The sequence below is a fragment of the Megascapheus bottae genome, chromosome 11, assembly GCF_031878675.1.
Source record: "Megascapheus bottae isolate mThoBot1 chromosome 11, mThoBot2.hap1, whole genome shotgun sequence".
NCBI classification, from domain to species: domain Eukaryota; kingdom Metazoa; phylum Chordata; class Mammalia; order Rodentia; family Geomyidae; genus Megascapheus; species Megascapheus bottae.
The window spans coordinates 2,060,822-2,088,807 of NC_143519.1; the positions used below are offsets into that span (position 1 = coordinate 2,060,822).

At 47.5% G+C, this 27,986-nt stretch overlaps 1 protein-coding gene across 1 annotated transcript; it reads left to right on the top strand.

Annotated features, from left to right (window-relative positions):
* Window positions 1–557: 557 nt before the first annotated feature.
* Window positions 558–27,986, top strand: Ankrd10 (ankyrin repeat domain 10). The gene is given in 9 exon segments (XM_090341875.1): window positions 558–798; window positions 4,202–4,354; window positions 9,139–9,230; window positions 13,999–14,078; window positions 14,081–14,116; window positions 14,119–14,149; window positions 17,179–17,414; window positions 22,740–22,835; window positions 26,473–27,986. Coding segments are annotated over 9 exon segments (1,398 nt in total). The 5' UTR covers window positions 558–591; the 3' UTR covers window positions 26,940–27,986.

Below are 27,986 nucleotides of genomic sequence, written 5' to 3' on the forward strand. Positions count from 1 at the left end.
CACGCCGGCCTCCCCCCGGTCTCCTTGTACCAGCTCCGTTCGCGGGGCTCCCACTCGAGGCTGGGACTCGGTTCCACCGCGGGGGTCCCCCTAAAAGGAGAAATCCCTCACCCACACGGCCCGTCCCCCCGGCCCCGCCCCGCTGCCGGCGGCACCCCCGTCTGTCTCCTTACAGGTCACTTCAGCGGTCAATCGGAGCCAAGCCCCGCCCCACGGCCCCAGGCTCCGCCCTGAACTAGACCAGGTCCCTACGGCTGCCAGTCTAGGCGGCCGCAGGCGTCGACCGCAGCCAGGCCCCGCCTCCGCCCCCGGCGTCGGTCTCTGTGGACTCTATCCCCGGCCCTGACCCCGCCCCCGGCCCCGCCCCCGGCGCCCGTCTCCGAGGGCTCTGTCCCCGGCTCTGACTCCGCCCCGCCCGCCCCGGCCACGCCCCCGGCCACGCCCCCGGCGCGCGCGGCGCTAGCGGCGGCGGGCCGGCGCGGTGGGCCGGCGAGGCGGCGGCGGCGCTGGCGGCGGAGGCTCGGCCCTCGTCCTTTGTGCTCGGGCTGCGGCGGGCCTCGCCGGCCGGCCTGCGCTCTCCAGCCACGCATCATGTCGGCGGCCGCGGGCGCCGGCGTGGAGGCGGGCTTCTCCAGCGAGGAGCTGCTGTCGCTCCGCTTCCCGCTGCACCGCGCCTGCCGCGACGGGGACCTGGCCGCGCTGTGCGCGCTGCTGCCGCGGACGCCGCGCGCGCAGCTGGCGGCCGAGGACTCCTTCTACGGCTGGACGCCCGTGCACTGGGCCGCGCACTTCGGCAAGGTGGGCGCGCGCCGGCCGCGCGGCGCCATCTTCCGCGGCTTCGCGGCGGGGCCGGGCGCGGGGGCCGCGCTCGAGGACGCCCACGGGGCCGGATCCGCCGCCTTCGCGGGCGAGGCCCTTCCGGAGCGGCAAGGCCGGCGCCCCGGCCGGGTTCCCGCCGCCGGGCGCGTGGGCCCGGCTTCCGGCCTCCTCTCCCCGGGGGCCGCGGGCCGCGCTTCCCGGCCGGTCGCGGTGGGCCGGGGCGCCCTCGAGGCGGGCGCCGGGGCGGGCCTGGCCGGGGCGGCCCGGGGGAGGCCGGGGTTCGCCTCCACCGCGGAGCCCCGAGGCCAGATCCCCTCCAGAGCGGCCCGGGAGGCGGGCAGGGGCGGGTCGGAGGTGCCCCGGCGGTCCCGGTGCGTTCCCGCGCCGCGAGGGCCGGGTCGTGCGGTCGGGCGGCCCCGCGCGCTCGCCGCCTCTCGAGCGGATCGGGCCACCTCGGCCTCCGTCCGCAGCCTCCCCGGTGGCCTGGCCGGGAGGAGGACGAGGACCCCGGGTGCTTGTGATTCCGGGTGAGCTCGTCTTGCTGCGGCAGCAGCAGCAGCCGGGCCGCGGCGCCCTCCCAGCGCGGAGGGAGCAGGACCCCTGCCTCGTCGGTGGGCGCTTGGCACTGGCCTGGCATCGAGCCCTGCCCGCAGCCTGTCTGTCCGTCCTAGCTCGCCCTGGGCGCCCCAGCGCGCGGTTCCCTGCGGAGCGGAGCCGTGTGGTCCCCGCCCCTGGTGGAGGCTCTGTTTCTGAGGTTCTCCGGCGGCAGGAGCGCCGGGGCGGCCGGTGGTAGGATGGGCCACACCCGCCTGGGAACCTAACGACCTGTTGCTGTTTGTTTATTTTTTTACACATGCTCAGGTGTACCGGGGCGTTGAATGCACAGCCAGCTCTGGTCCTGAGCCTTTTTTTTTTTCTCAAGGTTGGTTCTCTCCCATCTGAGCAACAGCCCCACTTCCGGGTTTTTGGTAGCTGGTTGGAGGAAGGAGTCTCACAGACTTTCCAAGCTGACTTCAAACTTCAGTGCTCATCTTTAGCCTTCTGAGTAGCTAGGATGACAGGCATGACCCACTGGCACTCAGGTCATATTTTCATTGTAGATGCAAAAATGCGTTTCATAACGTACAGATGGTACAAATCATTTTTGATTTTTGCTTCTTCAATTGTAGGATAAAAAAATACTGTTTTAAACTCTCTTAAATATATATATATATATATATTTTTTTTTTTTTTTTTTTTTTGCCAGTCCTGGGCTTGAGCTCAGGGCCTGAGCACTGTCCTTGGGCTTTCTCAAGGCTAGAGCTCTACCACTTGAGCCTCAGCACCACTTCCGGCTTTTTTCTATGTATGTGGTACCGAGGAATCGAACCCGGGTCTTCATGCATGCTAGGCAAACACTCTACCACTAGGCCAAACTCCCGGCCTCTTAAAAATATTTTTAAGCCGGGCACAGTGGTTCACTCCTGTAATCCTAGCTACTCAGGAGGCTGAGATCTGAGGATCCTTGGTTCAAAGCCACTCTGAGCACTAAAGACCATGAGACTATCTCCAGTTAACCACTAAAAAACTGGAAATGGTGCTGTGGCTTCAGGAGTAGGGTGGTATCCTTGAGCTGAAGAGCTCAGGGACAGCTCCCAGGCCCAGATTTCAAGCCCCACTACTGACAAGAAAAAAAAGAAATATATATGTTTATATTTATATTTTAATGGGCCAGGAGTTTAGCCAAGTGGTAGAGCACTTACCTACCATGTACTAAGACCCATGTTCAATTCCTTGGCACCACAAACATAGAAAAGCCAGACATGGTGCTGTGGCTCAAGTGGTAGAGCTCTAGCCTTGAGAAAGCCCAAGGACAGTGCTCAGAATCTGAGTTCAAGCCCCAGGACTGGCAAAAAAAAAAAAAAAAAGAGAGAGAAAATATATATATAGTTTTTTTATTGTCTTTAAGTAGTTGTACAAAGGAGTTGCCAAAGTTGTGCTAAGAATTGTACAAAGCAGTTTAAGGCTGCAGTGTGTCTTGATCAATGTCATCCCTTTCAACATTCTCACCCAGCCCTCCCAACCCACCTTTCCCTTACTTTTCTTAATTTTGTGGGATATGTATTGTTTTTTTTTTTTATTGTGTGGTTTTTTTTGTTTTTTGTTTTTGCCATTTAACAAAGCAGTTTATGTATACATTGTGTCTTGATCGGTGTCACCCTTTTCAACAATTTTATTCTTCCTTATTATTATTATTATTATTTGCCAGTCCTGGCTTGAACTCGGGGCTTGAGAACTATCCTTGAGCTTTCTCAAGGCTAGCGCTCTCTACCACTTGAGCCACAACTGGCTTTTTCTATGTATGTGATACCAAGCACTCTACCACTAGGCCAAACTCCTGGCCCCCTTCATCATCCTTGCCCCACCCCTTCCCTTTTCTTAATTTTGTGGCATATAAATTCTTAACTGCCTTCTCCCCCTCCCCTTTCTTCCTTCATTCAATTTAAAACAGTGTTTTAAGATCTTTATCTATAGACTGGAGGTTCTGTTGACCTTCCACTCTCACAAAAGCCAGTTTCATATCCATATAAATTAATCTCATGGTCCTTTACTTCCTGTAAAATTGTGGTTCTTGGGTGGGGTGTATGCCCTAGCATGCACAAAGCCCTGGGTTCCATTCTTCTGTACCACATACACAGAAAAAGCCAGAAGTGGTGCCTTGGCTCAAGTGATAGAGTGCTAGCATTGAGAAAGCTCAAGGACAGTGCCCAGCCCCTGAATGCAGGACTGTGGGGGTGGGGGGAAGAAAAAAGATTGCACTTCTCTGAACGGTTATGATGTCAGCATGGTTTCTCTCATGAATAATAAAGGGAGTAAACTGACACGTTCAAAAAATCATGCTTCCCCCTTTCTGTTTCTTTTTGGCCTTTTCTAAATAAGGACAGGGGAAAAGTTCTAAATGCCTTTCAGAGTTTTCTTCAAGTTGAGGAAACACTAAATCTATTCTGAAAGAAACAGTTGGGCCAGACACGGTGGCTCACACCTGTAATCGGAGCTATTCTGGAGGCTGAGATCTGAGGATCAAAGTTCAAAGCCAGCCCAGGCACAAAAGGACCTGAGACTCTTATCTCCAATTAACCTCTAGAAAAGGGGAAGTGGGGCTTGGCTCAAGGGTAGGGTGGAAGTCTTGAGCTGAAGAGCTCAGGGACAGCGCCCAGGCCCAGAGTTCAAGCCCCATGACCCACCCCCCCCCCAAAAAAAAAAGAAAAAGAAGAAAAAAGAAACCGTTGGTAAGAGAAAGGCCACTTGTGACCCCTGGAGTCAGGAGTGTTGTGGAGAATGAATGAATGAATGAACGTCTGACGCAGCCGCCTGCCTTCTTCTCCCCTCCCTCATCCCACAGTTGGAGTGCTTGGTCCAGCTGGTGAGCGCCGGAGCCACACTGAACAGCTCAACCACGCGCTATGCCCAGACCCCCGCCCACATTGCTGCCTTTGGAGGACACCCTCAGTGCCTACTGTGGCTGATCCAAGCTGGGGCCAACGTTAACAAGCCGGTAAGACTTCCTTCCCTCTGGTAATTGCTCACTCACAGACAAGATTGAGACCTTAATCAGAGCTCCCTGTATGTCCCGGGGCCAGCTGGAATTTGCTTCTTCTCTTATCTTGGATAATAGGCCTTTGCTAGAAGCATGCATTCTGTCTGAAGTGTGCTTTCACCTATTATTTGACTCACTTAAAATCTGCTGAGATCGAGAGATTTCCCCAAGGTCACAGCTTGAAATTGAAGGTGGTTGGCCTGGAGCCCAGGTTTCCTGGCTTGTGTTCAAAGCCTCCTTACCTTGACTTCACACATATACTGTAAAAACACACTGACTAGCAAAAAGTTGGCTTAAGTCCGCTTCAAGGTGAATTTGTATTCAGACCTAAGTTAGAGATCACTGGTAGATAGAGGAAAGTCACACTCATCTAGTGAAGGAGAAGTGAAAATGCTTCATGGATTTTGTATTTAAGATTATACAACTGGGTGCTGTGGCTCACACCTGCAACCCTACTTACTCTAAGGTTGAGATCTGAGGATCGTGGTTCAAAGCCAGCTCAGGCAGGGAAGTCCTTGAGACTCTTGCCTCCAGTTAACCAACAAAAAGCCAGAATTAAACCGGGCATTGGTGCTCACTCCTGTGATACTAGCTACTCAGGAGGCTGAGATCTGAGAATCGCAGAGTTCAGAGCCAGCCGAGGCACAAAAGACCTTGAGACTCTTATCCAAATAACCACCAGCCTTGAGCTGAAGAGCTCAAAGACAATGCCCAGGCCCAGAGTTCAAGCCCTATGACCAACTCTTCCCCCTTCCTCCCTCCACCCCCCCAGAACAACCAGAATTGGAGCCATGTTTTGAGTGGTAGAGCAGTAGCATTAAGCAAAGAAGTTTAAGGACAATTCTCGGGCCCTGAACTCAAAGAGAAATCAATAAAAGAAGTATATAGACAACAGTGTATACAAGTGCCAGGATTTTCATGGTATATTTTCAGCAACATATGAACCCTTAAATTGTTAGCTCAGGGTAGAGAAGCATCCAGCAGATGGATTGTAGCTACCTGGCAGTCTTTCAAGGGTGGCAGTGTCCTTGACACTGTGTTGCCATGTAGTTTCCTCCTTGCTGTTTTCCTTTTTCCTATTTTCTTTGATTATAACCATGTGTAGAGTAGCTGAACACAGCTCATCGACCCATTAGAAAGGCAAGTTGAGGAAATGGTCATCAGGCATAATCACAAGCTGTTCTTATCGACCTCATAGTTGAAATGACCAGATTGAGACGTGGCCTGGGGTTTCAAGCCTGAAGAGTTTTTTTTATGCTTGTTGTGCTTCCTTTCCTCTCCTCTCATAGTTCTTTGAATGTGTGCTTCTCTGATTCTTTGTTATTTTAATTCATGTGAATGGTCTCCTGTGTATCTAACTTCTTGGGTACCAGCTCGTCTGTCCACTTACCAGTTCTGACCAGCAGATTCCCAGTGACAGATGAAGAAATACCCATGCAGTGTTACATCAGAGTATCATTAAATAATCAATATTCCAACTACCACCTTGGGCAAGAAATGAGCTCAGCCTCCCCAGCAAGGTTAGATTGAAAGTATTACCCCTGACCTCTGCTATTAAAGGTTCACATTTGCACAGGGGATTACAGAAAAGCAGACAAAAAGGGACTTGAGAACAAGAGAAGATGAAAAAAACAGGAAGCACTTACACAGTTTCAGTAAGGAATCCAGGAATTTTCTCATTAAGATAAGTGCATTCAGGGGTCCTGTCTGTTGACAGGAATTGGTGCAAAAGGTCAGACACTCTGTCTTAATCCTATGTCTTTCAGCCAGTAGTTTTCCACTGTATTCATACTTGAAGCGTGCCATCAAGTCTCCTGCAGCCAGTCACTGTCCCACAAGGACCCTAGAACTCCCACATCCCTTAACATTCGGCTCCAAGGAAGCAGACATTTCCTACGCTGCCTGGTTGCTCAGACAAGGCACTTGACCTTGTGGCTTAGTTTCCATGAGTAAAATAAGGACAACACTGGGGGGGGGGACTAGGGAAGGGCTGGCACTGTCCAAAAAAAAAAGAACTCACTACCTGACTATAATAACAATTTTAAAAATAAAAGGCGGTGCAGTGGCTCCGCCTGTAATCCTAGCTACTCAGGAGGCTGAGATCAGAGGATCAAGGTTCAAAGCCAGCCCCGAGACATTTCCAATTAACCTCTAGAAAACAGGAAGTGGGGCTTGGCTCAAGGGTAAGGCTGTAGCCTTGAGCTGAAGAGCTCAGGGACAGAGCCCAGGATGAGTTAAGACCCCCATGGCCCACAAAAAAATAGAAAAAGAAAAAAGGACAATGGCATGAATGTAAGCAATATGGATTCTAAAATATAGAGTGTTAAAATCTGCACATCAAATTCAGTGTGGTCTAAAGAAATTGTCTGGTAGTTTTCCAGACATTCAGTTTCGAAACAGCTTCCCAGCCAGCTTCTCAGCGCAGCTGAGTAATGTCAACAGATGTTGAGAATGGGCTGAAGGTGGGCCAGCATGCCCCACTCTGTCCTTTGAGTGCCTCCAGGTGGCACCATCTTCTGCCCTGTGCTCCCACTACAGAACCATAGCTCTTCTCCCTCTAGCTCTGCATTGTGTTCAGTTGCGTGGCCCAGGTCTGCATGTGGACCAGAGTGTTGCAGGAACCTTTCTTAAGCATCCGAGAATTTCTTCCAGGGGGTTTTAGGTTATCTAAGTGTATGGAGCTTAGGGCTGAGTCTCAGGTGGGCTGTGAGATGACAGAAAACTTCTCACTGACCCTGCTTACAGGCTTCCCCAAGAGAGAAAGCTGGCTTTCACGAGGTGTATTTTTGGTGTCAGTCTTGCTGTATATTTGCCAGCCATCTCCAGTTTGTGCTGTTTGTAGAAATGGAACATCAAAGTGCCCTGCCTGTCTCCCGTCAGCTCTCCCAGGCCCCTTCTAGAGTGCTCCATATTCTAGAATCCTATACAGACTGTCTGACTATGACAGAAGACATCTATTCAAATGCAAGTGAACATAGAGCCCACTGCAGGGCACGTCCCTCCTGCAGGTGTGCGAGAGCGGTGTCTCCTCTACTCAGCAGCTGTTTGTGTGACACAGTGATTACATTTTCTCTGCTAACATTCTGTTCTTTTTCTGGAAGAATGTAGCAGAGCCAGGAGTGTGGCCTGGCCTAATGGTAGAGTGCTTACCTATCATGCACAAAGCCATGGATTTGATTCCTTGGTACCACATACACAGGGGGGAAAAAAAACAGAAGTGGTGCTGTGGCTCAAGTGGTACACGGCTAGCCTTGAGAGAGCCCAAGGACAGTGCCCAGGGCCTGAGTTTCAGCCCCGGAAACGGAAAAAAGGGGGAAACAGTGTAGCAATCAGCTCAGGACTACAGCTCTATCCCTGGAGCCACAGCCCCACTTCCCATTTTCTAGTGATTCATTGAAGAGTCGAAGGCTGGCTTTGAACTGGCTCAGTGCTCAGCCTCCTGAGTAGCTGGGACTATAGGCGAGGGCCACCTCACCCAGCTCATCATGTTTTAGCATCAGCTTTGAGAATTGTTTTTCCTCGAGTGTGTTTTGCAGAGCTTGTCAGTGTCTTAATTGTTGTTTTCCTGGCAGTTTTTCTATATGATAGTCATGCCATGTGTGTTTATTATAGAACCCTTCTCCCATCCTTTCTCTCTAGGAAGGTGGTTAGCTCTTTTAAACATGAGTTCACTAGCTAAGTCCCTGGATAGCCATCACATAGACAGCTGACCAGTCTGCTCCCTTTGAAAGGGAGCTGTTCCTGTCATACCCTGCTGGGGAGGGTGGCACTCACTCTCCACTAGCAGGCATGTGTTACTCTGTTTAGTTTATACCCCAACCTACCTTGAGAATTCAGGGGCACTGGGGAGGAGCTCAGAAATTTACTTAATGAGTAAGCTTTTCCCAGTGCCATACACCTTACACCGTTACCCGTCCCTGCTGTTTGTAGTCTACACTGGGCCAACTGCAGCTCCTAATTCAAATGCAGCCCCGGCTGTGTTTCCAGGCTTCCCTAGACAAAGCCTTAAACCAGTGTTTGTAGCGGAAATGGATGGTGAATTGTATTTGCTGTGTTTGTCTTTTCAGGATTTTGGTTTTTTTTTTTTTCATTTATTCATGCAGTGTGAACATATTCATCTTATTTTTGGATGCCAGCATTAGACTTACAGTGTTTTCCAAAACTATGCTTGCTCACTTCAGTCTTTGTCCCTTGATGCCTGGCTAGTGTCTTTAAAACAGGCCTAGGAGAACTTTGTGTTCCTCCTTCTCTTTGCCCCACCCTCTGACCTCAAGCTATCTCCTCATGGAATGCCTCCCCAGGCAGAGGTTGTTTTGGCTGGCGTGCACGGTGGTGGCAGAAGAGGAACATGGATAGTTTAGACTGTGGGTTAATTTTTATGTGCTATTAATTGAGCTAGATCGCTGCTCTAATGTAAAGTTTTCTTACATGACAGTGATTTGGGGTTTCTATACAATACATTGTGCCATGATGTAAGATAAAAGGACCTATAAATTACCTGCAGGAACATTCATGCTGTCATTACAGGAGGGGCCGTAGGAATTTTGATCACTGGTCTGTAGCTAACCAATGTGAAGAATGTCGCCTGTGGCCTTGCTTCCATCTTCCTGTCACACCTCCGTGTGTTCTGTTTCAAACTGTCCTCGTGAACAGGTTTCATTTTAGAGGCCTGATGGTAAGGCGTGTCTGACCTGTGTGAGTCACTGACTTGTAGACCTGAGTGAGTGTGTTGTGTGTTTCAGGACTGTGAGGGAGAGACTCCCCTTCACAAGGCAGCCCGATCAGGGAGCCTGGACTGCATCAGGGCCCTGGTGGCCAGTGGGGCTCATGCTGAGTAAGTACCCTTGCGAATTCCTTCCAGCTAGACTTGTAGTGGAGATGCTCTCTTGAAAGGAAGTGTGTAGAGTACGCAGAAGCCTAGATCAGTCGTGGTCAGTGAGGAGCGAGTTAGGTTGACCATGAGTAGAGGGGCCTTCTTCACTGGCGCCTCAGTGCTTATGCCGAGAGCGCGGATCAGTGTGAGGTAGAGCTGGAACCGGATGTCTGACTGCCACGACTTCCTTACAGCGTGGTGGCAGGCCTTTATGTTTCTCTTGGCTGGGTTGTTCTTTCCAGAACAAGGCTCCTGGTTGGCATAGAACCTCTGCGGGCCTCTCCGGCTTGGAGCAGTCCTGAGGACTGTGATTTTTTTTTTTCCTAAGTCTTAATTTCTTCATCTTGGAAAATGTGAGAACATGATTACATTCTAAAGCCAGCTATGACTTGATGGTTCCTTTATTAAATGGAACTGAGGACACTGAAGGCCCGAGACCTGGGGTTGATACGTCAAACCTCAGGTGTTGATAAATGGTGGCATTTTAGGATGATAGCTAGATAAATATGGTCTTAGTGTTTGATTTTTGTTTTTAGTTGTTAATAAAGGTGTGATCTTGTTCGCAAATTATTAGGTAGTCATTTTTTAAGGCATGAAATTCATCTGTTTTAAATTTCTCTTGAACACTTACAATTACGAAACTTTTTTTGCAGTTCACAGCATTAACAAAATGGATATAATTTTCCTTCTTTAAATGTCAAATGTAAGCTATAGAGCTATCATAACCCAAATAACTGTATTGCCGGCTTTTACCTTAAATTTACCTTTAATGTTACAAATAATTCATATAAATTAATTAGAAATCATTTTATTCTAATGGAAATGTGAAATTTTAGGCTTTGGGAGAAGTAAAAGCCACAAGCTAGTTTAACCCTTTGGTTTCCATATCCCTGTTTGACTCTGTATTACAGTACATACCAAACATAGATCCTAGACAGCGAAACCATGTAGGTTACGCCATCTAGGCTTGTCTGTATCCTAGGGGCTGTGCCCATTGTCAGCTCCTCAGCTTCTGTTCCAGCACCACAGGCAGCATTGCCATCCTTTACTTTTGTAGTAAACTAGTGCTCTAAATAGGGCCTGTATTAACGGCTCCTTGCAGGGACCCTTGTGACTTCTTATGTAGTTATGAGAAGGTAATGTAAAAATAGTTGACACCGTGATTATATTACATGATTTTAAAACATGATTCTCAAATACTGTAAAATTATAGATGAAATTTTATTAGCTGTGACTAAAATACAGAGTCATATACCATAATCAATTAAGTTGCTTAATTATTATGGAACTAATGGATAATTAAAATTAGATCTCTTAACTTATTTTCTAAACAACACTCTGATTGGTCCTAAACATTTTTATTACAAAGATGTTACTTTCATTCATTTTAATGGGTAGCTTAGTCCTTTGAGCCAATAAAAATCACTGTCCTTTTTGATAGTAGATGTCTTTTTTGATATGAGCATCTTTTATTTACGACTCTGTCCTTGGTTACAGGACCCTCAAGTGTCTCTTTCCCACCAGGTGTGGTGCGCGTGGCTTTGCGTGCCAGTCTGTGCCCCTCCTCAGTACAGGAGCCTCCCCTCCAGACCCTGCATTATGGTGACTGCCCTGGACTGAGCTTTCACTTTTTTTTTTTTAAGAAATATTAGCCTGAGCTACTTAGCCAAAAGCAATTCTTAAAAATTATCTTGGCCTGGAGGTAGAACACAGTAATCATGATTTACTGCCGTTGTTATGTGGTTATTTAGTCTTAACATCTAATTAAAAATGTTAGTTTCTTTGGTAAGCTAAGTTAAAAATTGCTTTGTTATATCTTACAAACATTAATTTTAGAGTTTGTCCCATTTAGTTTAGCAGTGTAGCAGTTTGAATCCCCACGATGTTGCTCATACAGATAAGTGTAGCCGTAGCAGCAAATTATACCTTACTTTTGAGATCAGAGGTATGGAATTACTTACTTTTCCCCCCCTTTCAGGATGGATCAGACTGTTATGTATTCTACAGTATTTAAGAGATAAGTTTTTTTTTTTCTGTGAATGGATTAAAAGCTGCCTCATACCACTTTTTAAAAATAATTTTGCTCTTAATTCCTGTTGTTTTTTTGTCCATCTGCTACCTGACAGTGGCCACAGCTCAGTGTTTTGGTCACCAGGGAGTGAGGCAGTGGCAGTGTGCCAAGTGTCTGTGGCCAGAATGGTTGTTATAACTTACTTGTTAATGTAGGTTGCAACCCTAAGGTAACGCATTTCAGCTGCTGTGCATCGTATTAAATTTTCTAGCACCACACGTGAGTATATTAATGGACTTTTGTTTTCTTCTCTTAATATAAATCTGAGTTTTGGTGCCAAGTTATCTTTTTCACGTGAATTTCTATGTCTGACATATGTAATGATGGTTAACATCTAACCATTATATCTGAAACTTCACATACACGAGGTCAAGTCCCAGTCCTGTGGCCAGACACATGTTTGTGTGCCATAAAGTATCTAGCCCTGTGTCAGGTAAATTGTGGTTGTCCTTTATTTTCTTTTGTCTAGTAGAATTCCACTGCTTTTTTTTTTTTCCTCCCAATACTGGGGCTTGAACTCAAGGCCTGAGCACTTTCCTTAGAGCTCTGCCACTTGAGCCACAGCACCACTTCCAGCTTTTCTATGTATGTGGTACTGAGGAATTGAACTCGGGTCTTCATGCATACTAGGCAAGCACTCTACCACTAGGCCAAACTCCAGCTCCTCTGCTGCTTTCTTACCCTTCATGTTTTGCTTAGAAGAAGGACTTGTACCAAGACAGAAAAAATGTCCACTCACTTCTTTCTTTGGATGATAGAATAAATTAACAGCTTAAAGTTCGGGGGATATGATTTTGAAGAAAGGCTCAAAAGTTTGGTGGCTGTCTGCTGTTACTTCTTACTACCAACAGCTGTTGTTACTGTCCCAGACCTCCAGCTGTATGTAAAACATTTTTGCTACTTAGTCTTTTATTTTCTTGAGAGGGAAAATGGGGAATGTTTGCATAACAACTCCCTGTGCAGCTTTGCTTATTTCTTTAGATAGAAATAAAGGGATTTTAAAGAGGTAGTTTTCACTTGCTCATCGCTTGCTCCTGTCTGGCTCGTACTTTGTCTGGATGCCAGCGCCCAATCCTCTCCCCTCTGCTGGAGGTGTTCTGTGGTAACCAGATCAAGCTGGCCTTAAAACTACCTTGAGCTCAAAAGGAACTTCACCAACTATGCCAGTTAGGTTTTGTTGCCTATATAAAAAAAATGGGCATGGTTATCTGTGATATCGGAAATCGAAGGCCTGGTTGACCGACAGTGCTGTGAGACCAGCAGGTAGACAATTAGGTGCTTTTAAGGAAGACAGAATTATGGTTTGTGTGATTCAGTGCTGGAGGTGGTTTCTGCCCTTTATGCTTGTCAGAGAACTATGCCTCAGAGCAACATTCAACAGAACAAAGACATGATGGGTGTGTTTCCAATCGCAGCTGCTCTGGACAGAAATGCAACTGAGATTTGCTGTCTTAGCCACTCATTTTTAAAATTGGTTATTTCTGTTTATCGCTCATTATTGGCCCTTCCGAGTGATAATCCTGTTACAGCGTGAGATTTACTGGAATTTTGGCTAAACTAGTTGTGTTACAGATGCTCTGAACTAGTCTTCCCCATCGTCTAGAGCTTGCTTCCGTGTCTGATGGCCACTTCTACACACTTGTCTGGTCTGGGCTACTTCCTGCTCCTCCTTCCTACACCCAGAGGCCACAGGATGGAGGAATGGCCTTCTGAGGCTGCTGCTTCAGATCTGCCTGCCAGAGAGGAGCGTATGTCCCCTTGTCGCCTGTCAGCACTCCATACCTATGACATAATCCACTGAAAGTGTTGATTAGTTTGGAATTGAGCTTGAGTAACGTACAAATCTCAGTACCTCTTTAACCCTCACTTTTCTATAAAGATGGTACTTGCATGGCAGACAAGTAGTCTCTAAATCTCAGTGTTCCTCTCCTTTGCTGTTTCACCCAACTTGATGGACGATGCTTCTTAGGTTTGGATGTGTGCACACAGTTGTGACTCCGTTCCAATGTAAAACCGCCCTCCGTAAATGAACTTGAAAACTTGGCACCAAATGATTCTCATAGAAACTTTGAAAAAATTGTTTCTTCCTATTGTTAACTGAACACTAGTGTAAGCTCTGTAACTATATATAAAAGTTGGATACCAAAGGGTTAAAAATACACATGTGTTTATTTAACTGAAGTAATTTCAGATATTTCTAATGTTTTGACTGTACAAATGGACATTTAGTAATGTTTTTATCTTTTTTTTTTAATGATTCCATTTATTTGCTTATTTCCATCTAGGAATAGTTACTAATGTATTTGTGATACAGCATACCAAATTTTAAAGTAACCAGAATCGTGAGTTGATGGTTTTTAGTCCATACTGTTAAAGTTTTGTTGAACTATCTGACATATTTAAGTTGGCTTCATGCTAAAGTTGCAGAGGTGATAATGAAAGGCAGCCCGCTGAGCAGTGCTCAGGTCAGGGCGGCCACACCCAGCGGCCAGGCTCCGAGACTGCTTCTGCAACTCGTGTGTGTATGTATTTTAATCCAAATGTTGCCTGCAAATGTGATCCCGTATTATTTAAGTTTCCTATGTAGAAACCATTGCCCGTTTACATCACGCAGAAGATTCTGAATCTGTAAAAACCACACATGTCAATGTTTTACAGCTGCGTAATTCGAATTGACTTGATTTTTTCAAGTCACCTAGAAAGGGGGAGCATTCCTATAGAAACGACTGAAACTGCCACAGTGCTTCTCCGAAACCTTACGGTTGTGGCAATGAATGCTTCCTTTCTGCACACAAGGCATACTGTTGAGGTATTTGTTGCGGTGATTGGTTTTAATGCTAATCTAGGAATTCAGATATAGATTCTTTAGATTTGCATGCTTTGCTTACCCTAATTTATGATATCTACCCTTTACTTGTAAACTAACAATAATAGCTAAATTGAGATCAGAATTTTAACAGAAATTTTATTTATGTAAACATTGTGGTTATCTTTTATTGTCACATGGCATTAAGAAAAAGAAAACATTCTGAGGGTAGTATGACACCTCAGATTCTAAAAACTGTTTCCTAATCTGCTCTGATCAAATGGCTTCTCGGTCCTGGCATTGTGGCACTGTAAGTGGAAACCCAGGAGGAACAGCTGACCCCAGCATGGAGCTAGTTCAATCTCAAGTTCCCTCGGAGGACTTCCTAGGTACAGTAAAACTTAAATACTGCCTTCAGAATATCCCTCAGTTTGGTTCATTTTTGCCGGTTGTCTGACAGAATATTAAATTTGTAATAAACATTGTTCTGTCTTGTCAGGTGCTAGTATTTCAAAGACCAGCCCAAAGTCTAGGTATGGCCCAACGGTAGAACATTTATTTAGCATACATGAAGCCATAGGTTTGATCCCTGCACACAGAGAGACGTAAACGCAGACACTAGCACAGGAAGGGCTAGGAACAAGGCTCCCACTAGGACTGCTTCTCAGACAGTAGTCTGAGCACCCTGAGGAGGCACAGCAAAAACTTCTACTTTAAACCTTTAGTTGTTTACTTAATCCTCTTAATTGGCCGCATTTTCAAAGATGTCTCAGATGTTGAGCCAGAGAGCAGACGCGAGCTCTCACGTGCCTGTATGGCCTTTGCCCAGGTTGCCACGCTTGAGAGATGCTAAATTCAGAGAGCGTCTAAAAATGCAGCATGTACACCACCAACTTCAACATTCTCCCACCATCTGGTTTAAAACTCCCTTCAGACTAGAATGGTGGCGCCTGCCGATTGGGAAGGAGCCCTGTGGTCCCCCCCACCCCTGCCCTCCCCTCCCCCGGCGATGTGCGCTTTCAGTGAGCAGCCAGCCGGCCTGGGTGTGTCCGCAGCCTTCCTCACGCTGCCTGCCCTGCTCAGGCCTTCTCCTTGAATGGGCGTTCAGGTGGACATCGAAAGGCACTGCTTCGTGTGCTCTGATTCACTGAAGAGCACCTTTCCCAGGCAGCTTTGTTGTTCAAGTGAGACCGGGAGTCCTCGAGGCAGTGGTGAACTTTGCTAAGTCAGGAGAGCTGTTGGGTTTTCACAGAGCTGGTGTTTGATGGCAGGCCAGTCTAGAGCACCTTCTCTCTGGCTGACGATGAAGTGGGCAGCTCAGTGGGAGTCAGCCTGCCGTGGACTGAGAGCCACATGAAGTGCTTGGGCCCCAGAAACAGGAAGGCCCTGTGCTGGGTACACGGTAGTTCATGAAAATTGAGATGGTGGTAAGAGTGTGCGCCAGAATTCACAGCCATGAAGTCTTACAGAAAACAAAACGTTTAGTCCTAACAGTCCCATACATAATTACCACGGAGAAGAACATTGGTATCGAATTGATGTGAATCTCAAGTACTACTTCCTTTATGTCCATTAAATTGGACTTGGGTTTTTCTTGCAGTTGTATACTGCATACTTCTATCTCATGTTCTCAGGGAGTAGACATGTTTACTGATTTTTTTATTTTCATTTACGAGGCTAGAGCTTTAGCTCAGCTTGAAAATACACATATAAAGAGAACTTAATAGGGTACATATATCGATTTAAAAGGATATACTTGCCCTTTTAAAATACAAACCTTTGTCCGTGAATGGTCTTGCTCTCCGATTGTTTTTTGCTTTAGCCGTAACCCTGCAGAACAGGATTTGGGTTGATTGTATCTGTGGCACGAAGCCTTTCATTTGATCATGTCTGGCTGGGCCTGTGGCCTGGCTGGCTGAAGAGGCCTGGAAGCTATCTTTGCCGTTTAACACCTCTTCACTTCCCCGTTATCAGCCTTCAGAATGCTGGCTGTCATGGGATACATTCATAAGAAGCCCTGGCCTCTCTTGTCCACCAGAAGACTTTAATGTGGAGCTGCTTTTGTTGCTTCACTTTCTTTTTTCTTTTTTAAATATAATTAAGCCTCATTTGGAATTTTGAGGACACCCTGTCTTTAAATTTTTTTTTATTGGTGTTGTAAAGGTGGTGTACAGAGGGTTACAATTACACAATGCTGCCTCACTTTCAGTCTCAGTCTTCTCACATTTACAAGTCTTAGGTTTTATATTTTATTGAGCTCTTGTCGACAAAAATTCCTCTAACACTTCCTACTTGAGGAGTCTCAGTTACGAGAAGAGACACCAGGTCTTTACCGCTTGGTGTTACTAGCCAAAGGGGAAGGAGGGCGTGAGCCCAGGAGGCAGGTTTTTACAGCACTGTTACAGACTGTTCAAGCAGGTGTTCACACAGGCCCTGGGAGGCCAGTGGGTACTGCCCCCGCAGAGTCCCCATGCAAGGACAAGGGCCAAATGAGATCCAGCCTTCTGGGCACAGAGTCTAATTAATTGTAGCTTGTGATAATGCCAGAGAGCCCCAATTCTCCACTTAAAGTGCCACGTGTCAGCAGAAACCTGACTGGTTGCTAAGCCAAGACTTTGTTTGAAAGAAGCCACTTACTGTAAATGCCACGGACAATGTTAGTATATGTTTGTTTGTTATGATTTACTCAAGCCGTAGGATAATGTAGAAGTCAGTTTCAGGTGAAGTCTGAAGTAACTTAAATCTAGATTCTTCAGACTAATATGTGATTTTGAGAAATTAAATAGGAAGATGAGTTTTTAAATTTAGTGTCTTGATTTTTAAATTAATATCTCCCAAATCTTGCTTAGAAATCACATATGTATTAGAGAAGATAGTTACAGAATGAGGGTGATTAACGACTCCCTTAATGAGGATTTTCTGTAAATTGACTGGCTTTTCTGTATCACCTCAGATAGATAGTCAGTTCAGCGGGAGCAGAGACCAGACATGATGCCCACTGGGGTTTAATTCAGTGTCTTTGTGTTGTGCAGCCTGAGAAATGCCAGTGGCCTGACAGCAGCAGACATTGCCCAAACCCAGGGCTTCCACGAGTGCACCCAGTTTCTCTTGAGCCTCCGGAACCACCATCTGAACCGTTTCTATCACAATGGCGCTTTGAGTGGAAGTCACGAGAGCATGTTTCCCGATTGCATTAGTGTAGGAGCGAATCGAAAACGGTGCCTGGAAGACGTGGGATCCCCAGGAGTGAAGAAAGCTAGAACTGGAGGTGAGACAGGTTGGGATGGGACCAGGGGCTTCCTGCCTCAGCCAGTCTCCTTTTGTGGCTGTGGGCATCTTCCAGCCAGGGCATGGATGCAGGGTGGAGAAGTATGCCACTTAGCCACAGTGGCGGTGAAGGCTGGCGGGGCGCCACCACACGGTATCTGCTAAGAATGCCTCTATTAAAAAAGAAATCTGCCACCAAGCCTGATTTTTAAACAAAAAAATTTTGGAGTGTTTCTGAGCTTACGGCCAGTGATCTGAGAATGAAACTTCTTTTCCTGTGTTCCATGTTACCATAGACACAGGGTGTGACCTCACTTTGTCCTTGTGTCCCATGTAGTGCAAGTTCACTTATTAAATTGTAGTTGAAGAATTGAGTAAGTAAGGTTTTGAGTATTCTTTCTCTTTATTTTTCTTTTTTGTTGTTGTTGTTGGTCTTGAGCTCTTCAGCTCAAGGCTAATGCTCTACCTCTTGAGCCACAACACCACTTCCAGTTTTCTAGTGGTTCATTGGAGATAAGAGTCTCATGGACTTTACTGACCTGGCTGGCTTTGAACCTTGATCCTCAGATCTCAGCAGGTAGAGCCGGGCCCCGGGCCAGCCTCACTCCCCCTCCCTGTGCTCCAGCAGAGTCCTGCCGTGAGTCTCCCCTGTGCAGCTGTGCTTAGAGTCTGGGTGACGGGGTCACTTTTTATAGAATTTTGTGGTGTACAGTGGGTGTGGTGGCTTACACCCGTGACCCTAGCTATGCAGAAGGCTGAGACCTGAGGATCTCGGTTCAAAGCCAGTCTTGGCACTAAAAAGTCCTTGAGAATCTTATCTCCACTTAATCACCAGAAGCCTGGAAGTGGCACTGTGGCTCAAGGGGTAGGGTGATGGCCCAGAGTTCAAATCCCATGATGAACAAAAAAGAAAAATTTGTGTAGGGCCAGGAGTTTGGCCTAGTAGTAGAGTGCTTGCCTAGCATGCACGAAGACCCACATTCAATTTCCTGGTACCAGAAACAGAAAAAAGCTGGAAGTGGTGCTGTGGCTCAAGTGGTAGAGCTGTAGCCTTGAGAAAACCCAAGAACAATACTCTGGCCCTGAGCTCAAGCCCAGGGCTGGCAAAAAAAAAAAAAAAAAAAAAAAAAAAAAAAGAAATGTATTAAATTAAATGCAATGGTGATCAAAACCAAGATTTTTTTTTTAAATTACAGGCCTAATAATTTCTAGAAAGACCCATAACAGTCATGAACATAGTATGAAGATATGCAGAGGTTTCAGAGGCTCCCGCCTATAAAACTAGCTAATCAGGAGGCTAAGATCTGAAAATTACAATTCAAAGCCATTTCAGGCAAGAAAGTCTTTGAGACTGAACTCCAGTTAACTACCAGAAAAGCCAGAAGTGAACGTGTGGCTCAATTGGTAGAGTATTAACTTTGAGCAAAAAGAAGCTCAGGGACAGTGCCCAGGCCCTGAGTTTAAGCCCTGGGACGGGGGAGGAGGAGAGAGGGGTGTCACAAGATCCTGTCTCAGTAAATAAAAAGCTCCCTAGCTAGAGACAACATTGTAAAAAAAACTTCACAAGACCCACCTACCTATGTCGTCAGGAAAACGGGGCAGGGTGATAGCAGCCTGTTGTCCCAGCTACACCAGAAAGCATAAGGACGTCCTTCCAAACACATGGCTGCTCAGGAAGTAGATGCTGTCAAACCTAACCAGAGCAGAAAGCTGGACGGACATACGGCTCCTAGAGTGAGCAGAGCACCTGCCTTGCAACCACAAGGCCCTGAGTTCAAACCCCAGTGTCACCCAAAAGAAGCATCTACTTTTACAGTTCTTTGCAATTTCACTTTAATGCCTAGGAAATAGTGAGATGATGCTATTTAGTGTTGGCCCTTTTCTACCTTCCTGCATCAGTTGTACATCTATGTGTTTATACTTTGTGGTTTTCCTTGTTAAATTTAAATTGTCTTTAAGAGAGCTCACTAATTAATTATTATTAATTAGATTCAGAAATACTAGGCCCTAGGGAATGTCATAAACTGGTGTCAGAGTTGGTTTTTTTCTTTTTTTTGTTGTTGTTTTTTGGTTGGCTTTGGTTTGAACTCCGGGCCTGGCCGTTGTCCCTGAGCTCTTCGGTTCAAGGCTGCTGCTCTACCCCTTGAGCCACTTCCGGTTCTCTGGAAAAGTACCTGGCGGACACAACGGCCAGGCGTGGTGTGCTTCAGACCTTGAGTGGCCAGTTCACTTCCATGGCTTACATGGTTTAGGAAATTCTAATTCTGGTGCCTGCATGCGGCCAGTGGGGCACCTGCGGAGGTCCTGCAGTGGAAGGGGGATTCGTGAGAAGCCACCAGGCCGAGCATTCAGAGGCCGAGGCGGGAGGGTCACCTTGGAGGACCCGGCTTGGAGGGAGGTTGTCGACGGACTCTCACACTGGTTTCTTGCTTGCTGAAATTGGAGGGCCTTCCGTTCTTACCCCGCTTTGTTCAGCATTGCGTGACAACCTGGGTACCCGCGAACTGAGCTCTGTCAGGAGGTCCTAGGCAGGAATTTGTTCTGCTGCAAATTGGGTCTCAGTGCAGCGGGTGATTTGATTCCCCAAGCCGTCCTCTGGTGCTGGCTGCCTCTGCCCCCTGGTGGCCTGGCTCAGCACCGCAGCTGTCCTGCCTGAGGCCTCTGGATGGGGGTGGAGGGGGCCCTGTGTGGTGGGACTGGGGATTGAACCCAGGGCTGCTGGCTTGCCATACAAGTAACCCAGCTGCTTGATTTTGTCTGCAGCTGAGCTCCTCAGGGCTTTATTTTACTCGAGTTGTTAATGGTGTGCCGTGTCTGACCCTGCCCCCTGGGTATTGAATTGCTCTCCTTCCTTGACCTAGAGCTGCCTTGGGCCCTGGGCACAGTGAAAGAGAGGACGAAGCTACACCTGGTTTTTTCCCCATCTGATCTGTCAGGTGGCTTCTAAACCTGCCTTTCAGAGGAGCGGCATTACAAAAGTGACCGCTCTCCCTGTTGCACAAAGAGCATTGCCACTAAGCCAGTACTCAGTGGCTGCCGCTGGGAACGTCCGGCTTCACGGCACGTTTGTTTATTCCTGAAGCGTGGTGGCTTGGCCCCGTGGGCACTGCAGAGGGAAAATGCTGCCCCAGCCCTCTTCACACACAGTGCAAGGATTGTCTCCACCTCCCCAGAGCTGCCCGTCTGCCTCTGGCCTTGGGGAAGTGGAGGCAGAACCTGCGCGCTACTGCCTTGTGAAAGGGGAACTGAAGCTCTGGGCGGAGAGACTGAAGCACCCACCTGCACTGGCCTCACACCTGTTCAGACTTCTTCACTCAGCCTCAGAGTCCCACTGCTGTGTCTGCCTCCGCCTGACGCTCATCATTCATGATGGATTTGGTCTCTGTAGGTGGTGTCTGGGGAGCAGTGAAAAGTGATTTGTGCTACTAAACTTAGCACTAAAGGCTTAGTCCTGTTTTTATATGTATTATTCCACATGATTGGAATTCTTTGGCCCAGAGATGATTAAGTGTTCTATAATGGGGAATGCATTAGAGGTGCATTTGCACATATTAGAGTGTGGAAGAGAAAGGAGGGGTACAGCAGCTCCAGGAACTTCAGATAGGGGAACCACAATACATGTAGCCATCTGCTAAAGTAAAGATTCCTGGGGTGTGTGCGGGCTGCCGCTGGGGCTTGAAATCAGGACCTTGCACTCTCACTGCTTTTTTGCTCCCAGCTGGCAATCTACCCCTCCAGTTCTGACTTTTTTTCTGGTTCATTGGAGATAAGAGTCTCCAGAATTTGTCTGCTAGGGGCTAGATTTGAACCTTGATCCTCAGAACTCGGCTTCCTGAGTAACTGGGATTATAAATGTAACCAATGGCATCAGGGTGAATTAAAGGTTCTTTTGAAATTACTTGATATAGGATTCATGCCATGGTCCTATTTGAGTTTAAAAACAAAACCATTCTGGGGCCTAGTGGTAGAGTGCTTGCCTAGCATGCACGAAGACCTGGGTTTAGTTCCTCAGTACCACATAGGTAGAAAAGTCTGGAAGTTGCCAGGCGAGATGTCTCACGCCTGTAATCCTAGCTACTCGGGAGGCTGAGATCTGAGGATCGAGGTTCAAAGGCAGCCCCCGGGCACTAAAGTCCATGAGACTCTTAATCTCTTAACCACCAGAAGACTAGAAGTGGTGCTGTGGCTCAGGGGGTAGAGTGGTGGTCTTGAGCTGAAGAGCTCAGGGTCAGCGCCCAGGCCCAGAGTTCAAGCTTCACGACCCCCCCCCCAAAAAAAAAAAGAGAGAAAAGGCTAGAAGTAGTGCTGAGACTCAAGTAGTAGAGCTCTAGCCTTGAGAAAGTGGAAAGACAGTGCTCAGGCCCCAAGTTCAAGCCCCAGGATTGGCCAAAGAAAAGGCCATCCCGTGACCATCTTGTGAGTGACCTATGTGGCTGTAGCACCACATTTCTTATTTAGTGCATGCTCAGTTTTCTGTGACTTGGGGCCCAGACCAGATGTGCTGTGGACAGGCTGTTCTTGAGTGTGTGGGAGGATGTGTACACACGTGTGTGTGTGTGCAGTGCACATATGCTTATGTGACAAGAGCCCATCTTAGCTTTATTGCATGTGACTGTGTTTTTCCTGAAGCACTGTGCAGGTTCTCTTAGAGATGGGGTCTCAGTTTAGTTGTCAGGCTGACTTTGAACCTGTGATGTAGATCTCAGCCTCCTCAATAGATTACAGAAAATTACAGGTAGGAGCCTCTGGTGCCCAGCTATTTCTGATGCCTTTTTGTTGTTAGTTGGGGTGCTTGAACTCAAGGCCTTGGTGCTGTCTCTGAGCTCTGTTGTACAAGGCTATTGCTCTACCACTTTGAGCCACAGCTCCACTTCTGGTTTTTGAATGGTTGGTTGTGGATACAAGTCTCTCGGGGACTTTTCTGTCCGGTTTGAATCTTCATCTTCAGGTTCCAGTCTCCTGGGTAGCTAGGATTTCCAGGCATGCGTCACCAGTGCTAGCCTGATGTGTTCTATTAGCAGAACCGGTGAATCTTCTTAAACTTCAAGATAGCTTCTTCAGTGGTTTCAAGTTGAGAACTGGTCTCCTGAGAGCCTCTTGATGTTGTTTAAAGAGCAGTCAGAATATGTGCTGTCATCTATGACAGTGTATTTCAAGAAATACACTTTATTGTGGAAAATAATTTCTCCCTAGTATCCAGAGTTCATTAGTGACCTTTGCATTTTCGATTACTTGACAGCTTTCACGTCGTCGGTACTGCTCAGCTTTGCCTGTGTGGTTTTCTTGTATGTGCAAAGGCATCTGACACGTCTTTGTTTCTGTGCAGCTCCAAACCTGGATTATGCCATGCCACCGGTGAACGGTGAGATGGAAGACGACGCGGACAAAATGCATGTTGATAGAGAGCTTGCCGCTGAAACAGGTGGGAGTGGACAGTTTCCTGTTGGCTGCCACAACAGCCCAGTGGTCGAAGACACCGAACCACAGGAGAGTGGTTCTGTTGGACCCAAAGAAATAGAAATATATACTGTTTCGGCAATGCAGACCCCTTGTCGTTGCAAGAATCAGTATGCATATTATTTCTGACAGCAGTTTCTAACTTGTATGCACTTGGTTGTTCAGTGTCTGTTAAGAACTGTTACACTGTAATTTCCATCTCTTAGGCAGGTGTGTAGCTTCACAGATAAGTGTTGATGCGTCCGGTGAATGTGAGAAATGTAAGTGCAGTCTTGCCGTCCTCATGCAAACTTTTGCTTAATGTGCCTTGCTTAATTTTACTGAGGCTGGAGGTGGTAGTGCTCTGACCTCACCCTTGGGCAAATGTACTAAATACTGTTAGTGTCAGCATCCACACGAGACCCTGCAGCTCGCCATCCACATGGGTGCTGACGAAAGCGGCGGCCCTGACCCATGTACCCTGTGTGCTGGAACTGGGATCCTCAGCCCTGAGATCATGTATATGCGGGGCGTAGTTTCACAGACATCTTACATGCTAAAATGTTTACCATATGCAAGTTAATCCGTGTGTGTGCATGTGTCTGTGTGTGTATCCGTGTGTGTGTCCGTCCGTCGTAGGGCTTGGTCCATCTGGGCCTGGGTGCTGTCCCTGAGCTCTTCAGCTCAAGGTTACCGACCTACCTTCCTGTCTTCTGGTGGTTACTTAGAGATAAGGGTCTCAAGGTCTTTAGTGCCTGTGCTGGCTTTGAACCTCAGATCTCAGCCTCCTGGGTAGCTAGGATTGTAGGCGAGAGTCACCGCGCCCAGCTAACTGTTGTACTTTTAAAACAGCACCTAGAATGTTTTAAGGGATTTCTATAGCCCAAGCTTTCATCTACCATTCTTCCTTATCTAGGTGACCAGAGAAGTATTTGCCCCCTAAACATTTTGTTGTCACTTTATGTTTTAAGAAAAATGTTTTTTTTGTAGTTAGAGATTTCAGTATACTTTCTCATTAGGAATAAAAATCTCTTGTGTTTTGTTTCCCAGACTTGCACGAAAGCACCATTTCCATGAGTGGACAATGTGGAGCTCCTTCTAGGAGCTGTGCACTTGTTGCGAGTAGGGCCAGCCTTCTGCTGAATAAGTGAAATGGCTGGCGTTCCTCTTGTCTTGGTCAGATAGTATATTGAAATTTAATGTTTTCTGTAGTTCGGGGCTACATGCTTGACTGAAGATGAAATCCAAAACCCAAGGCCTGCCTGGCTTGGTGCTGAACAGCAGGGTGAGGGCCGAGCTGGCCAGCAGGCTCTCCTGGTCAGCTCAGCCTGGAGGTGTCTTCCTCCCCAGCTCTAGCACTGGGAGAAGACTGGGGAAACTGCAGTGTCCCAGAGTTTGCCTCCTTCTGCAGAAAAGGGGCACACAGGCCTCAGGCTGTCCTTCCTTCAGTGCTTGCCTGGACCTGCAGGCTTGTTTCTTCTGGCCGAATTTTTTTTTTTTTTCCTTTTAAAAAAAACTTCTTAAATCATACCTTTGTATTTTGAATGCCCCTCATGTGAGGACCTCAAAGTCCTGTAAGAGGACAGTGTCCGCGCCCAGCCCAGCTCCCTGCTGTGTGCTGTGGATGTGGATGTGGGTGGCCCTGGAAGTGGTGGGGAGTGTGGGAGGTCATGGCAGCCGTGAAGAGCGGCCTGTGGGCAGTGCCTGCCAAGGCAGCTCTTGAGGGCTTCCTGGCTTCTGACATGGGCTGGCTGCAGGTCCCAGGACGAGGTCAGAGCCTCGAATGTGCATGACACCGTTTACTTCAGCTTACTTTGTGTGGTTGAACTATACACACACAGTGCTGATAGCCAAAGCTGCCATTGTATTTATGAGTTTTAGTCCCTAGGACAGGTGCTTTATATTTTGTTTCTGACAAAAGATTAGTATGTTTTGCCCTTGGGAATAGCTTTCTTTTTTAAAAAATTTTACTTCATACTTAGCTCTTGAAAACCTTGTTTTCTAGCCCCAACTTTTAACTAGAAAAGCTATCACTTAAATTTGGTAAAATTCTATCATCGTTAGCAAATGCACAGAAGTTACTAAGTTCCAGTTGTGGCTTAAAACGATGCTGAAGGCCTAGTGTTCAGTGAGCAGCCAGAGCTGTTTGTTGTCAGGACGTCTAGCAGGACACACGGAGGCCTCTGCCAGGGTGGGGGTGATGGACAGAAGGACAGACCTTGGAAAAAGTCCCGTCGAGAACGGTGGAGTGTTTACAGTACACCATCCTTCTGAAGGCTGCTGGAACGGGGCTCTTCTGTATTCCTGTCGGGCTTTACTTTGGCAGCCTGGCACAAGTATGGCAAAACGTAATATTATCGATGGGCGCCCGTGGCCCACGCCTGCAAAATTAGCTACTAGAAGGCTGAGAATGGAAGAAACCCAGTTTGAGGCTGGCCTAGGCAGAAGCGTTCAAGAGAGTCCTTCCTCGACCCATAGCTGGGCGTCATGGTGTCTGTCTGCCCTCCCACACTGCATGGGTGAGGAGGGTCAAGGGGTGAAGCTATCCTGGTCAAGTCCTCAAGACTTCTTCCATTCCCACAGAGGGAAGCTGGGTCTGGTGACGCCCAATGACAGCCCGAAAGTGGGTGGATTATGACTTGGGTGCATACCCAGGCAGGAGGGGAGACCCAATCTTAAAAATACACAGGGAAAAACAGCCGGAAGCATGGCTTGGCAGTGACGTGCCAGGCTAGCAAGCACAAGGCCAGGTCCTGAGCTCAAGTACCAGTACCACTGAGAACATAAAGAGGTCCACATGAGCCAGCGGAAGATTTCACACTTGTATCTGTGCTGAGTCTTTGTGGACAGAACATTACAATTCTCTAGCGCTACACTTGTGAGCTCCCTATCCTCTCTCCCAGCACATCCAGGCATTTTGTGGGGATCCTTTCTGTCCCAATGGATGTCTCCATGTGGGTTAGATGCCATAGTTGCTAGAATGAGCCCCTTGCCCCACGGTCAGCGCTATGCTCTTGGCCCACGACAGTGAGGGTTGCTGTGTCAGTCTTTGCAGGAGTCTCCATGCCAGTACTCTCTGGGCCCCTTTCTGGAGGTCCTGCAGGGTTTGAGCGTCACAAAATCACTTCTTCTTGAATAATATTTCTGCGTGTGCTGTGAGGAAGGAGGCTTTAGGAGAGTCCTGTGGGGAGCTGCCTTGACTTTACCTGCCTCGTGTGCCTGTCTTCCCCCTCTTCCCCCTCTGCAAACACTGGAGCAGTGCTTGTGAGGGGCTTTAACTTCCTAGAATGCTTTCCATCAGTTTGGAGGGACCCTTTCAGAGTGAATGTTAGAGCTGTCTTCAGAAGTCTTTAAAAAGACAACGTGCTGGATTCCAGGCTTTGTGTACTTGGAGTTTTTCACATGCACATTTTCCCTCCATCCAGGCTGCACTACCATCGTGCTTTGTTCTTAAATTACCTATGCACATTGTTTAACTTTGCAAAAGACTGGTTTGTTTAGAAGAAAAAGTGCAACCGAAAAGAAACTTAAGTGTTGTGCCGTTGTGCCAGCCATGACACGTTTTATGGTTTCTCTTCCCCCGTGGTTCTGAGCTTTGGTGACAGGTGTATTTCTTAATGCAGATGTGAAAAACAGTAGCTCCACGCCGAGTACATTGACAAATGGATGCGTCGTCAATGGACGTGTGGACTCCCCCACCATGGCCCTGGCCAGTGGGATGGAAAGCAGGAGTGACCTGTGCTTAGCAGTCCCTAGCAATGGATTAGTTCCAGGACAGCCATTTGCAGGCGGCCTGGCCCCTGTCAGTGCTGATGGGCCCAAGGACTTGGAGAAGACGGCGAGCGCTAACGCGGACATGTGCGGTTCTCTGCATCTGAACGGGAGCCCCAGCAGCTGTGTGGCGAGCAGGCCCTCCTGGGCTGAGGACCTGGGGGACAGCCTGCACTACGGCCACTACCATGGCTTTGGGGATACGGCCGAGAGCATCCCGGAGCTGAGCAGTGTGCTGGAGCACTCGAGCTGCGTGCGCGTGGAGGAGCGATACGACCGCGCCGTCCTCAGCGCCATGCACCTGCACCACGGCTCCTGAGCGGGCGGGCGAGGAGCCCCGGGGCCCCGGGCAGAGGAGGCGCCACTCCCTCTGTGAGGTGCGCTTGTAGGGTATCATTTTCTTAAATGCTGTCACCAGAATTGGCCACTTTTCCTTTGGTGACTCGGGTTGTCCCTGAGGTGCCCTGTGGTCTACCTGTGGACACCGGGGTGTTGGTTTAGAAAGCTGCTTTTTACTCTGGTAGAAGTCGTCACCGCACAGCCGTCTCCTATGCAAGGTACAGCTTTACGATTTCCTGCGGTGCGGTGACCCACACAAAGGAAAGAACGTGTGTCTTTCTCCAATGTCTTTTCACGAAACTTTGTAATTTGTGGTATGGCCACGGTTTTAGTTGTAGAGGGCCCCGGTTTAAGGGATGACCGCTTGCCTCAGTTTTCTTAGGAGCAGGCTCCATCTGGGCGCACGTAGATTTGATATTTTTACTCCACATTTCCTACCTGGTCTCTACAGACTTTTTACCACAGATATGTAAAGAAAATCACTATTTGTAGGAACTGACTGGTCAAAATATTAAACTATTTTGACTTTTTTTCCTATTTTTTTGAGGTTTTTTTTTGCTTTAAAATATATACTATATCTATACCTATAGATATGCACATACACACGTCCATTTAACTAGGGGAATTTTTAATCTCTCCTAATAAACTGCATTAAGTTTATGATTTTATAGAAAGCAGCTTTTGTTTTTAGTCAACTAGTGGTTACACTGTGCAAATGTAATGTTTTTACTTTTCTGATTTTTGTAGTAACAACTGGTGCATATATAAAAACTGTCAAATGAACAAACCAGTGTTCTAAGTGTGTACTAACATTTTTGTTTTAAAGCTGCTCTTTATAAATGGAATTAAACATCAAAACTCACAGCCGGTGAGTTACTGAGGTCAGTTTCTGTCCAGGGCTGACAAGAGTATCCAGGTGTCAGAAGGAGGATGGGGAGAGAGAGCTCCGCCTGGCGTTTGATTTATTTGCCTGGTAGGCATTGGTTTCTTCCTTTCTGCCCTAGCATTGTGTGTTGGGCACTGTCGA